Genomic DNA, 12,949 nt, shown 5'->3' with positions numbered 1-12,949 from the left:
CATTGTACTTGTCCTCACCGAAAAATCGCCAGTCAATCACAATTGTCTATGAGGCCAAATTTTGGTTCTCTTTGATTAATCCCTACAAAAACTGCAACTAATTGACAAGTTTTCTCAATAATATTTTCTTTCTTTACATTGTACTGAGCCTACCTTCTTTCGGTTTTTGCAAATGATCCAAAAAAGCTTTTCTCATTGCTTTCTTTTTGCACCAAAAGAAGGGATTGGAAACGAGCATTAGGGCTTGAATGACAGACATAAAGAACCTCATTTCTTTTGGTTTTCTATCTTTTTCTGGAGGACTCACAATCACTTTCTCAATGTAATTTTTGTTTTGGCTATCTTAAGGTAAGGATCTATAGGATGTAATCCCCATTCAAGAGTATTGTCTGCCGTGCTGAAAATTTTGAGTTTGGTTTTTGCCAGCCAACTGTTCCATAAAATGCCCAAGAAAGCATTGGATCGTGAATTAAAAAAATTAATGGTTATTCACATGGTCGGTGAGCTCAATTCGAAGTAGTAAATATATGTTGATTAGTAATTTAAGGCCCATGCAAGCATGCCACTACAACTGGTTCAAGAAATGATTCTAACCAAATTGAAGCAACAACTTGGCTTGACAAATCTGATTTATCATGTTTCTTATCATTTTTTTTACTTGTATATGGTTTGAATGACCATGCCAATAGCATTCTTATTATTTTAAATATTTAAAATTTGCCGTTGGCATTACTAATGCATATTGACAATTTAATTTCTGCCATTGGCATACTGGTGCATTTGGTTAACATCAAAATCCTGTGAAGCATTCAATAGTCACGACTGCAATTAAGAGACATGCTATTTGTTTGATCCAATTAAGATATATTTTCTACATTACTGTTTTAACTTTATTTCCATTTGTTTGAATTTGTGTAAATACATCTATACACTTTGGTGATTATTTATGTTACTTTGAAGATAATTGCAATGAGCCGAATACAGTAATTAGTGCACCAAAAAATATCTAATTTGACCCATAAAAGGCCCTCTTTTGCAAGTTACTTTTTCATAAAATTTTCACTCATTTGAATCAGTTTTTGCTCTTTGGTTAGCTGGTGCATCTCTTCTTTATTTGGTTTTTCATGTATTTGTAGCAAGAAATCTGGAGTCAGTCAAATGCAAAATAATGATACCAGGGCAGGTTACAACACCCAAAAAGCACTCAATGGCAAATCTTAGCATACAAATGATGTCTAGGTGGTATCCCATGTGGTAAGAGGAGTCCTGTGCCAAGCTGAAGCCGCAGGTTCGAATCCCTCTGCCACATGGGGTTGAATAGATATCTGGTAGGGGGCTGCGGCGTCGGTCTAACCCCAGCTAGACTTAAAAAAAAAAAAACGTGCTTCCACAATGTGTATCACAATGGTCTGTTGATTTAACGGAAAAAAAAATCCCACACTCAAAACATGACATAAAAATTCTCGTGGATGATTCGTAGATCGTTTGGCCTTCGTTCTATTATACAAACAATTTATTGGCACATCATGAAATTCTTTAAATAAACAAAAAGTTATGTTCAGGCCATGGATTTAAAGCGTTAGGATCATGTGCCTCGTATACGAATGAGTTGGCCTAATTCCACCCTTTTAATGTTTCAAATGGAATTACATAAGCTTAGTGGTTACATAGCCATTTCCAGGCTCCAGCATAAGGCCATTAACTATTAGCAGCTAGGGGACCCCTGAATGCACTTAGGCTCTGTTTGGGAGGGGTAACGGGGGATTCACCGATTCCCAAGCATCCCAATCGATTGAAGCCACAGTTTTGAGTGGGATTGGGGATGGTGTTATACATGGGCAGATTTCGACAACATGCTCACGAGGATGTTGTTGCCAAATCCACCGATTTCATCACTGCTCCAACAATGGCTCCCAAACAGAGCCTTAACAACCCTCTTGTGGCAACATATAAAAGTGGACGTCGTTTAGGGGTCCCTCTGATGCCATTCACCCCTTTGATTAACATATCCACAACACACCATGATTGCATTTACAATGGTGTTTGGCATGTCGTTCATCACATGGATGAACAGCATCAGAGGAAACTCTACCCCTGACCTGATCCACTCTCATAAGATACACTTCTGTGTGCCTGTGCATCCGCAGAATGCAAAAAAAATGGGAACATCTTGGTCGGGCACGCAAAAATGCACATGCATGGGGGCGGGCACTAGCACACATTTCTGTGATTAGCATCAGAATGAGACGTTATTGAGGCAGCTCCCACAGAGCTGCCCTTGGATACGATGAACACGGCAACCTGAACCCCATGAATAAATAGCTTGCTGCTTAGATGGGTCCCACAAATTTTTTTGAAGCCATTTATGTTTTTAGATGAGTGGCATCTACAGTGCAAAGAAATGAACGGTTAAAAACAAAGCAAACTGATGGTGTTCATGGCATCCAAGGCAGCTCTGATGGTACAATCAGAGCTGCCTCTGACCCGATCTTAACTCTTATTTGGCAGTAACATCAAGCAAAGAAGATTTCCGGGCAAAATCTTACAGGACCATCAAACACAGAACGTCCACTGGAGTAAAATCACCTCAAGAAGTTGGCCATAGTGCATAGCGCATTTTGGTTAAAAACTTACCACAAGAATCAAAAAGCAAAAGGAGAAGCGTTCTTCCAGCATCGTCAAGAGGAACAAGCACCCTGCAAAATCAGACAAATACAAGTGGCACGCTCCCTACGCAGGTGTTACCCTGTTCAGGTTCAAAGGGACTTTCTCAGCCTGCTCCTGTCTCTTCTCCGGCCCATAAGCCAAGGAAGACAGTCCAAGCACCCCTGGTGCCCGCTCATATCAGCGTTTGCGACAAAACATAGTAAACAACAGTAAACATCTGCTCATAAAGCATGTAAAGTCACACACATATTGCTACGTCTAACAACGTAAGCAGAGGCATTTCTTACATTGACAATTGGTGCAGTAGTAGCAAGGAGGTGCTTCAATGGATCACAGAATTCGGGAAAAAACAAGAGGAAAAAATTAGAAAGTGTGCCCTGAAAAATTCTCACACTTTCCAGGCTCATCGTGGTTGAACTTGATCTAGATACCTTTATCCAAATCTTACTCTCTTGAAAACCCACCCAGACAAATGAACCGCAACCCTGTGCAGAAAGAAAAGAGAAAAGATGCACACTCCCTACGCAGGCATTATCCTGTTCAGGTTCGAAGGGACTTTCTCAGCCTGCACTGCCCAGCAACAGGCTGGGGAAAAAGCAGATGCAGACACCCCCGGTGCAATTCAAAATTAATGAAGGCCAATATAACATTATAAGTAGATAACAAGAAGATTGTTTTTGTTCCTCAAGACAACAATTCTACCAACGGAATAAAGACAACGAATGGCTTGGCTTTATTTTTTAAACCATAACTTACCCACAAGCCAGATAAACAAAAAGGACCATCAATATGTGGAACTTAGCCCCGATCCTTCATGATTCCAATCAGTTTCCTGCAGAGATAAGACACAGAGGATTGACATAAGAAAATAGCATATGTGCCATCAATGGAGACAAAGCATAAACATGGACGACACAGCAGATAAACAATAACTGATTTACTAAATTGAACAGGTGCACGTTGTGTGCGTGAGCGGAAGGGTTTCACAGCCTTCAGTAGACTACTAGACTCTAACAAGTTCACAAGACCCTTTTCTGGCCTAAACAAATTATGCAATACCATTGTCTCAGATATTAAGTGTAACTTGACAAGGTCCACTACAAGATATCGATATCAACACACTGCATGACTGCGTGTATGTGCACATGTGGTGCCTCTTATTTTTCATTGGATTAGTAAACCATTTAGTATTGATGCCTGCATAGTATCAGGGCTAAAAGAAATCTTAAAATACTTTGAAAAGGGAAAAGCTAAATTCTGAAAAAACAAACAGATTTGGAAATTTTAAAACTTAAAATAGTCCAAACATCCACAAGAATGTCACACGGACATAACATTATTGTGAGGTAAATTCCAGCAGGCTAGAAGACGAATCACTCTTGTAGTACTTGAATAAAATCTTATCTAAATACTGCAATCAAGAGGAGATTCAACAAAAGTTAACGGATACCCACATCAGGGTCACGTATACTGGTATCAGCCACATCCTCACAATTGAAAAGAATACAGAAAAACAGTTATGAAAAAACCTAGATTCCATTTAAAAAATGATAGAAACCTAAATTTCCTAAAAAATTTAAAACATTTACTTCCAATTCAAAAGGTCCCAAAAACATCTCATTTTAAGAATTGAATGGGATTTGCACTTTTAGAAATTATCAGGATTTTGATGTACTTTCTTGGTCTAAAAAATTGGGTCGTTAAGCCTCCAATATTGAAAATTTGTCTATATTTTCCTGATATTTTCAAACATCATAACAATATTATCATATGATATTATTGCAAAGTACCACTCTATTTCTTTCATCAATATTTTGAATATATCATGATACGCTACCTTTTAAATAGGATTTTGAATTTATAGTAATAGCATCATTATGAATGCAAAAATGTTAGTGATATGTGTGACATAGGTGTACCAACCTTCATCTCTCTGTGTTTCCTGAAACATAGCTCCTTGGCAGGTAGATTTCCCCACCAACTTCACCATGTTGCTCCCCGCTGACGGTTTTCTTTGCAGCTAAAAACTCCTTACTCATAGCATCCATACCCTCCTGAACAGCTTCCTCCAAAGTACCATAACCATACTCCTCAGCATATTTGCGCACATCCTCTGTTATCTTCATTGAGCAAAACTTGGGCCCACACATAGAACAGAAATGTGCAACTTTAGCACCTTCTGATGGCAAGGTCTCATCGTGGAAAGCCATTGCAGTCATGGGATCTAAGGACAATGCAAACTGATCCATCCATCTGAATTCAAATCTTGCTTTGCTCAATGCATCATCCCATTCTTGGGCATGTGGGTGACCTTTTGCCAAGTCAGCAGCATGTGCAGCGATTTTGTATGCTATAACACCAGCCTTCACATCATCCCTGTTCGGTAGTCCCAGATGTTCCTTAGGAGTCACATAACATAGCAAAGCAGTACCAAGTGCTCCTATATTGGCAGCACCAATAGCCGAAGTGATATGATCATATCCTGGTGCAATATCCGTTGTCAATGGACCAAGGGTATAGAAAGGTGCCTCGTTGCACCACTCCAACTGTTTTTCCATATTTTCAGGAATTTTGTGCATTGGAATATGCCCAGGCCCCTCATTCATTACCTGAAAAACAACAATCAATCACTAAGCTACTGATCATGTCGTCATAACTACAATATTGAATTACTTATTTCGAGTTCATTCAAGCATTATGAATAAAAAAAAGAATGAAAGAAAAAGATATCATGCTGTGAGAGGGAATTTTACCTGCACATCTTTTTCCCATGCCCGGCGTGTCAGTTCACCTTGTGTGAGAAGCTCTGCAAACTGTGCAGTATCATTGGCATCAAAAATTGACCCAGGTCTCAGCCCATCACCAATGGAAAGTGCTACATCATATTGATTACAGATGTCAAGGATGTCATCCCAGTGCTCATAAGCAAAATTTTCCTTGTGATAAGCCAGGCACCATTTTGCATGAATTGAACCACCACGAGAAACAATACCAGTCATCCGATTTGCAGTTAATGGGATATAACGTAGCAGCACTCCAGCATGGATGGTGAAGTAATCCACACCTTGTTCTGCTTGTTCAATCAAGGTATCTTTAAAAACTTCCCAGCTCAGGTTTTCTGCAATTCCATTGACTTTCTCAAGGGCCTGGTAGATCGGCACAGTACCTACTGGCACAGCTGAATTACGAAGGATCCATTCACGGGTTTCATGTATGTGCCGACCAGTTGAGAGGTCCATAACTGTGTCAGCACCCCACATGGTAGCCCATTGTAGCTTATGCACCTCATCTTCAATGGAGCTAACCACAGCTGAATTCCCAATATTTGCATTAACTTTGACCAGGCTGTTTCTCCCAACCAGCATAGGTTCCAGCTCCAGGTGCTTCTTGTTGGAAGGGATGATGGCTCTGCCACGTGCAACCTCTGAACGCACAAATTCTGGATCAAGCTTCTCACGTGCAGCACAGAATAGCATCTCTTCAGTTATAATTCCCTGTTTAGCATAGAACATTTGGGTGTACCTTGGCATTCCCAGCTGTTCTCTTCTTTCAACCCAGTCTTTCCGTATCTTAGGCAGCCCTGACCAAACAAATAATCTTCAAATAAGAATAACGTGGATTAATTCAGACTACTCATCAAGAGACAACAAAGTAACATTAGCAGTTTAATGGCAAATAATGAGTTCAGAAACTAGAAAAAAACAACAGAACAAGGAACAGCAATATCAATATGATATCTGCTTGCATCTTTCAAATGTGCCACATAACTAGTAGCCTGTATTGAATCCCACAGATAAGCTATCAAACTATAGGTGCATAGAGAGGCAGCTTGAGGACAGGTCCATAAATCTGGACTCAGCTTCCGACATTCTCTTGCTACAACTTGACTAAGATACTACAGGAACATCAATTCATAAGTTCCCCAACACATACCAACACGTGGGTCTACATTTTGAGGGCCACTGGTATCATATGCATCAAAATAAGTCTCATCTCCAGATAAGTGGACCCGACGAAAAGGGACCCTGAGGACATGGCCGGATTCTTCATGAACAACTTCCCTGTGAAAATAAAAAAAGCATCTAGCAGTTCAGACTCATCATTTTTCAAAAAAAAAAGTCCTTTAATGGACTTGTTAAAATAATTTTAACTTTAAAACAGGAGAATGAAACAAGATTTTTACCTGTATTCTTTGGTACTCCTAGGAAAACACTGCTCAAAGGAGGGAAGTGGGAGAAAATCAGGGGCAGCTGGATTTACTGTGTGTTTGCTGTGCTTTTTCGTGTCCGAACCAATGGTTGGACTGCCCAAAGTCAATGAGGCTTTAGGTCCCAAGCTCATGAGGTCATTGGACAAGCCTGCCTTTCGTACATGTGAAATGTTCCCTATTTCCTCAATTCCATGTAAAAATTTTCTTGGTAACTTGTATGAAGCCAAAAGAGCAGTATTTGGTTGTTTGCAAATAGACGTAGTCAGTGCTGGGTTTATGGATGCCATCACTGTAACAACATGAGTACTGATTAACAGCCATACGTAGGTGTTCAGTATTACTTGCAATAAAAAGGACATATAATTATCACCATGCAAAGTTAATGAACTCAATGATGAAGAGAATCCATGCAATAAAAATCACCGTCTCCAGTTACACTACCCACATACTAAATTGCAGCTCTGAGAGAAGGAATTTATATAGCAAAAGCTCATAACTGGGATGAAAGTTATATATGATTGTTTTTAATGAAAGTATGCAAATAAATGAAAATTATGAAATAAAAATGCAACTTGCGAGTTACCAGGTATATTCTCCTGTGTTTGAATTCATAGTTTCCTGTTTTCTGTTTCTCTGTTGAACGTTCAAGAAAAATGCAAAAAAGGTGGTATATTATTGTGCAGTGTATATAAGCATGTCAACACAATGCTCTTTGGAAAGGGGCAAGAACATGTAAGTCTATTTTCCATTCACCAACAGGTGATTATGCAAATTTGTAAGTGCATAAAATATGCCACCTCATGAACAAAAAGACAAGGAACCAGTTACCCAACCATCATTTTCTTTCTGATGACTTTCTCATGTAAATGTCTAAGGTGTCAATAAATAAACAAATTATATATATATATATAGGTTCAATGTCAAGTGATTCAACAAAATAACTGGAACCTAAACTATGACCACTGAATGCAGAGCTTTGGTCATCTTATTAGGGTTATCACACTTTAATGGCTAATCTTTCAGACCATAAATTTCGCCTTGGAAGTGACAATTTTCATGGCAAAGACATCTATGTCTTTGAGCTCTCATCCCACATACGTGAAAAGCATATTCAAGATGGCAGTCATTGTGCACATTTTTTAAATTTTTATAGGTTGTGTATTTAGTCAATTTTGTCAGTATCGGCACTATCAACGATTCAGTGAATCAACTGACTCCAATTCTGCTCTGAATTGGTCTGAATCGGCCAGTTTTCAACCAGGAGATAACACGTGCCAGTAAAAATATTAAAATAATATTAAAAAATATTTTAACTATTGTTAAGCATTTTTGAAAAATAAGCCGAATCAGCCATATTTCATATCGATTTTTGGCTGATACATACAAATTGGTCATTTCAGGACTATTGTTGCGAATACTGAAAACATTGTATCTAGTGACTGGTCAAATTGAATCCAAGATGATGACAAATCCTGGAGTCTTATTTGGAAGAAGATATCTTTTTTAGGTCAAGAGCATTAAAAATTAATAACACAAAGCAAGTGTGATCATGTTGGAAGAAGTTGTCATGTAGTTTACAAGAAACCTCAAAAACAAACATGACATATTTGTGCAAACAAAAAAAAAACTGAAAAGGGACATCACTGAGAAAACAATGAAAGCACTGACAAGTTCACAATGAAGGAGCTTATTCAATCTTGGGGACATCAGCTAATGCTACATGAGAAACAGTCTAAGAATTATTATTTTAGGAATGATCCCTAATGGAGATCTAGTTGATAAGAAAGCTTAAAAAGAATTTATCTGTTTAAGGTACTAGAAGTGAACAACAGGATAACAGGCAAAAAATTGGGTTATGCTGGAATATGCTAAAGCATCACACAGCATCACTTGGGATATATTCATATGTAAATCTCGATATTTAGTATTTAGTTGAAAATCTTTTTTTAAGTTTTGAAAGCATGTAGTTTCTCTATGCACCTGAAATCTAGAAAAGAACAATCCAGACATTAGTTATATGCATGTTCGGTTGATTTTTGTTGACAATTTTGGCTTATAGTTACTACTGAAAAAGAATAAAATGATAGACAGAGACAACAGAGAGAGAGAGAGAGAGATTTGGGCCTCCTAATATGGACTCTCTGCTTCATGTATAAAGGATGTTTCTCCAGTTTTGAAGAAGACTCTCATAAGAGAGTGAAATTATAAATCTGGAGCACGGAAATTGTGGTGTTTAGAGCTAACCAAAAATATAATAGTGAAGGTATACAGTCGATTACTAATAGCATAACTGCAAATGGAGCTTCAAGAGTATCATCAAGACAAACAATGAGAACAAGATGAACCAATAAGATTGTAATTTATGTCACGCAACAGGATAAGGTATGGGTTTAAGGAAAGGATGAACGATGTCCTAATTCCTAAGATCAAGCATGCTTTAACCACCACAAACTAAGCCGTACCAACAGGTGCTCTGTTCATTGAAGATAAGATCTTTGTTGGACACTTGGCTGTCTTTTGGTCTTTACTTGAATGTGTTTCTTATCATCCTTAGGCAAGATAATTTTCCTAGGAAAAATACTGCATAAAACCAGTCTCTTGGTTATGCCATAAGATTATTGCCATAGTCTACACCTTATGGAATTTATGAATGAAGAACATATGCTAGAACTGATGGAATATCAGGGATTAATCAAATGGAACAGGTTGGAACCTGGTCGCCATTAGCTAGCAAGGGTAAGGAGTCTACTACTTTGAGTAATTCTATGTTTCCATTTGTATCAAATTACTATGGATTCGCCAAGATGGGTGCGAACGCTGCTTCCCTATTGTTGATATGGTAAAATTTATACTTTGTATATATCTTGAGTTAATTGAAAATAGAGAAATGAATAAATAAAACAACAAAAGAAAAGGTTGGCTTCATATTTGCAAACCTTCAATAAATAAGAAGACGCCATAGTTGCAGTTTAGTATTCCTAGAAGGCTGAAAACCGCTTCAATTCATATTTAACTAGTTCAAGTTGAGCTCAACACAGAGAAGGAGGGTGAGGGTTTAAATTAATGTGTATACCGTCATTTGATCCACAAGGTTAACCACTATGATGAAATTGCAGATTTACAGATCCTTCAAGTCCAGATCACACACACACACATACAAAGTAAAGTAGACAGAGCCCTGATGCAATTTGGCCTTACCCATTTCCACATGATGTCGTAGAAAAAAAGGGAACTCTAAACGTACAAACATGATTACAAAAAACTTGGACAAATGGAATGAGGAAAAAAGTATAATGAAATAAGACGAAAACATGGAGAAGAAAAAGGAAAAATGGATCCATTCAATAACAGTTTCCGTAAGTAGAAGCAAAAATGACAATATAACAAGGATCCGGCACATAATTTAGCAATGATAAAGAAAAAAAAAAAAAGAAAACCCCATAAAATCAAAAAGAGAAAAAAAAGGAGGGATCCAAGTGGGTTAAAGGACTTCTCTTTTTCCATGCAAGACCACGAGCAAGCAATCCATCAAAGCGAACACATGCGTTATATCACGATAGGAGGAGGATTAATCATTAGCTTACAAACAAATAAACTCCCACGAGAGTGATGAAGCGAAGAAAGGAAACCTCTGTGAAGACACTCCTCTGCCTATCCACCGGGAACAAGAGAGGGGGAAGACACGGCCAAGCGAGATGAGATGGTTATCTGTTAACACGGCGAATCGTGGATACGCCTTTATATAGGGAAGGGAGGGATCACCAACTGGGAATGTGGTAGAAGGAAATGCGTGGGTCGGGTCGGGTCGGGTCGGGTCGGGTCGGGTCGGGCTGAGACCGACGACATTCATTTATGAGTTTATTTTTTTGTTGATTTCATATCACGGACCAATCTTCTGAAAAGCACTGACAGGTTTAGGGATCTTGACCGTTACTGCTTATTTGAATGCAAATCTAAAATTAAATCTTACAAATTTTTTTTTTTGTTTTTACTTTTTTTAATTATGAAAAGGCATAGTATCTGAATGCACTTTATTATCTGAAAACAATATCTAAATTTTACTTTTTTCCTGTTTGGCTGTTTGTTTGGATCATGTAGCGTCTGTTTGCAATTGTGATTCTACAACCTAATATAAAGAGGGAAAAAATGGAACTGTGGGTGAACGATATCATGATCCGGATATGATTGAATCCAATCATTACGGGCAACAACAAAAGGATGAACCCCAAATTTCCAAAATTTCTCATCAATCACTTGTTAAACCTAGTTTCTCACATGATATCAGAAACGACGATCGAATTCAACAAGAGAGAGAGAGAGAGAGAGAGTATTTAGCAAAACAAACAAGTCTATTATTTGATAGTTTTTTCGACATAGTAAATCTATTATTTGATAGTTGCTATTTAGCAAAGCAGTCAAGTCTTTTATGAACATTTTAATTTGATTTAAAACAGTCTCCCTCATTGTCCAACTAAAGTCATATGGGAAGATGGGATATGGGCCGCAGACTTAAAAAAATGGGATATTTCTTGCACTAGTTTTGCTTTAAGCACAAAAAGTTTCTCCACCTTATGTCACATTCACATCATTGGTTTTGTCCGCTTCTTAAAAATATCTTATTGCAATTTGCAAAGGTTGGGCAAAAATATCCAATTTCCAAATGGGCACACGCTTTAATATGATTGAAATATCGCTGATGGACGGCTGAGAGAAAAAGCTCTCCCCCACGCCCCGGGGCACTGGTGTTAGTGCCGTTCATCTATTGAATGCAGCAGAGGGGCTCATGATCTTATTTTAATAGTCTATAACCAGGCATTTTTCGCATATTATTTTAGAAGATTCCCCTCCATATACATATAGGGCTGAGAAACAAGATGAGCCAATCATGGCTGGGCTTGGGTTTGGCTGGTTAGAACTCACTCGAACTCATGGAAGAAGCTTGACAAGCCAAACACGGAGAACGAGCATGGGTTCGGCTCTTATAGCCTCATAATTAATTAGTAAAATTAAAAAAATTATTTTACATATATCTTAATATCATAGAGTATAGAACACCTTATGTTCAGCTCAAGCTCAGCTCATTTTCACTTGAGCTCAGTTCATCTGCCCATAAGGAGTCAAGTTTGAACACCTTATGTTCGGTCTATTTGACTTGTTTACCATCCCTACGCCCCAGCCACCCTCAACTAGGGGTGGCAAAATCTGACACGACCCGCCAACCCGCTTCTTAGCCGGGTTCGGGTTTGGCTTAAACGGGTTCGTGTTGTAAACGGGTCGACCCGCCTAACCCGTTTATTAAATGGGTTGAGTTCGTGTTTGGGGTATGCCAACTCGCCAACCCGGCTGACCTGTTTAATAAACGGGTTAGGCGGGCGGGTTAACCCGTTTACCCGAACCCAACCCGCCAACCCACCAACTCGTTTACTCGACCCCGACCCACCTGCCAACCCGTTTACTCAAACCCGACCCGCCAACCCGTTTACCCGAACCCAACCCGCTAATCCGCCCACTAACCCGCCAACCCATTTACCCGACCCGACCCATTTATTAAACGGGTTAACCGTGTCGTGTCGGGTTACCCGTTTAATAAATGGGTCGGGTTCGTGTTGAGGTATGCTAACCCGCCAACCCACTCACCCGACCCGCCAACCCGACCTGATTGCCACCCCTACCCTCAACTTCATTGGGATCCAACTTAGTTAAATTTTAGCAGGCGGCAATTACGATATTTGTGATGTGAACCCTCAAATTCGCACGAAGCACTTTTCTCCAATTCGATCCTGGCCTGTGGGTTTACCTTAGCCAAAACCGGGCTTCACTGCAATGCGTGGGCTGCGGGTGTGATTCTGCTGCAGGAGCCGAGAACCTCTCTTCACCCGAATGCAGTTCGGGCATCTTGATCAGTCCAGAATTGCAAGAATTCGCCAAGCTTGACATCTCAAACTCGGTCATGACACAAGGAGGTGAATTTGGAAAATGAGAATTCTATCTCTTTCAAGAATTGAGCAATCTCAATTCACTTAAGGATTCAATCGGGTCACTCACTGGATGATTCAGTTGGCGCTCAATGGA

General features: G+C 39.1%; 1 protein-coding gene across 5 annotated transcripts; it reads right to left on the bottom strand.

Moving 5' to 3' along the window:
• Window positions 1–2,432: 2,432 nt before the first annotated feature.
• Window positions 2,433–10,590, bottom strand: LOC149846087 (phosphomethylpyrimidine synthase, chloroplastic-like). Of its 5 annotated transcripts, XR_016430243.1 has the most exons (9): window positions 10,462–10,590; window positions 6,851–7,166; window positions 6,601–6,728; window positions 5,421–6,247; window positions 4,591–5,276; window positions 3,424–3,499; window positions 3,099–3,252; window positions 2,955–2,987; window positions 2,433–2,828 (listed from the first exon to the last, which is right to left on the bottom strand). XR_016430243.1 is itself a non-coding variant. In XM_089996172.1 (6 exons), exons 2-5 carry the CDS (start codon window positions 7,162–7,164, stop codon window positions 4,593–4,595), a joined length of 1,953 nt encoding a protein of 650 aa, XP_089852298.1. In that variant the 5' UTR covers window positions 7,165–7,166; window positions 10,462–10,590; the 3' UTR covers window positions 3,296–3,499; window positions 4,591–4,592. The 5 variants fall into 5 exon arrangements, 2 of the variants coding, with proteins under 2 accessions (XP_089852298.1, XP_089852299.1); XR_016430242.1 differs by having other exon boundaries at window positions 2,955–3,252; XR_016430244.1 differs by lacking the exons at window positions 2,955–2,987; window positions 3,099–3,252.
• Window positions 10,591–12,949: the final 2,359 nt, after the last annotated feature.

Source organism: Nuphar pumila, chromosome 2 (assembly GCF_984573655.1).
Source record: "Nuphar pumila chromosome 2, dmNupPumi1.hap1.1, whole genome shotgun sequence".
NCBI classification, from domain to species: domain Eukaryota; kingdom Viridiplantae; phylum Streptophyta; class Magnoliopsida; order Nymphaeales; family Nymphaeaceae; genus Nuphar; species Nuphar pumila.
This window is presented reverse-complemented; position numbering and strand designations above follow the sequence as displayed.

What these genes read in the sequence shown, in the direction of transcription:
- LOC149846087 (XM_089996172.1), bottom strand. Translation starts at nt 7,164, where the DNA reads ATGGCATCCATAAACCCAGCACTGACTACGTCTATTTGCAAACAACCA. An exon ending in AGGAGTACCAAAGAATACAG is followed by an intron (nt 6,729 to 6,850) that starts GTAAAAATCTTG and finishes TTATTTTCACAG; the next exon opens with GGAAGTTGTTCATGAAGAAT. An exon ending in CATGGGAAAAAGATGTGCAG is followed by an intron (nt 5,277 to 5,420) that starts GTAAAATTCCCT and finishes GTTGTTTTTCAG; the next exon opens with GTAATGAATGAGGGGCCTGG.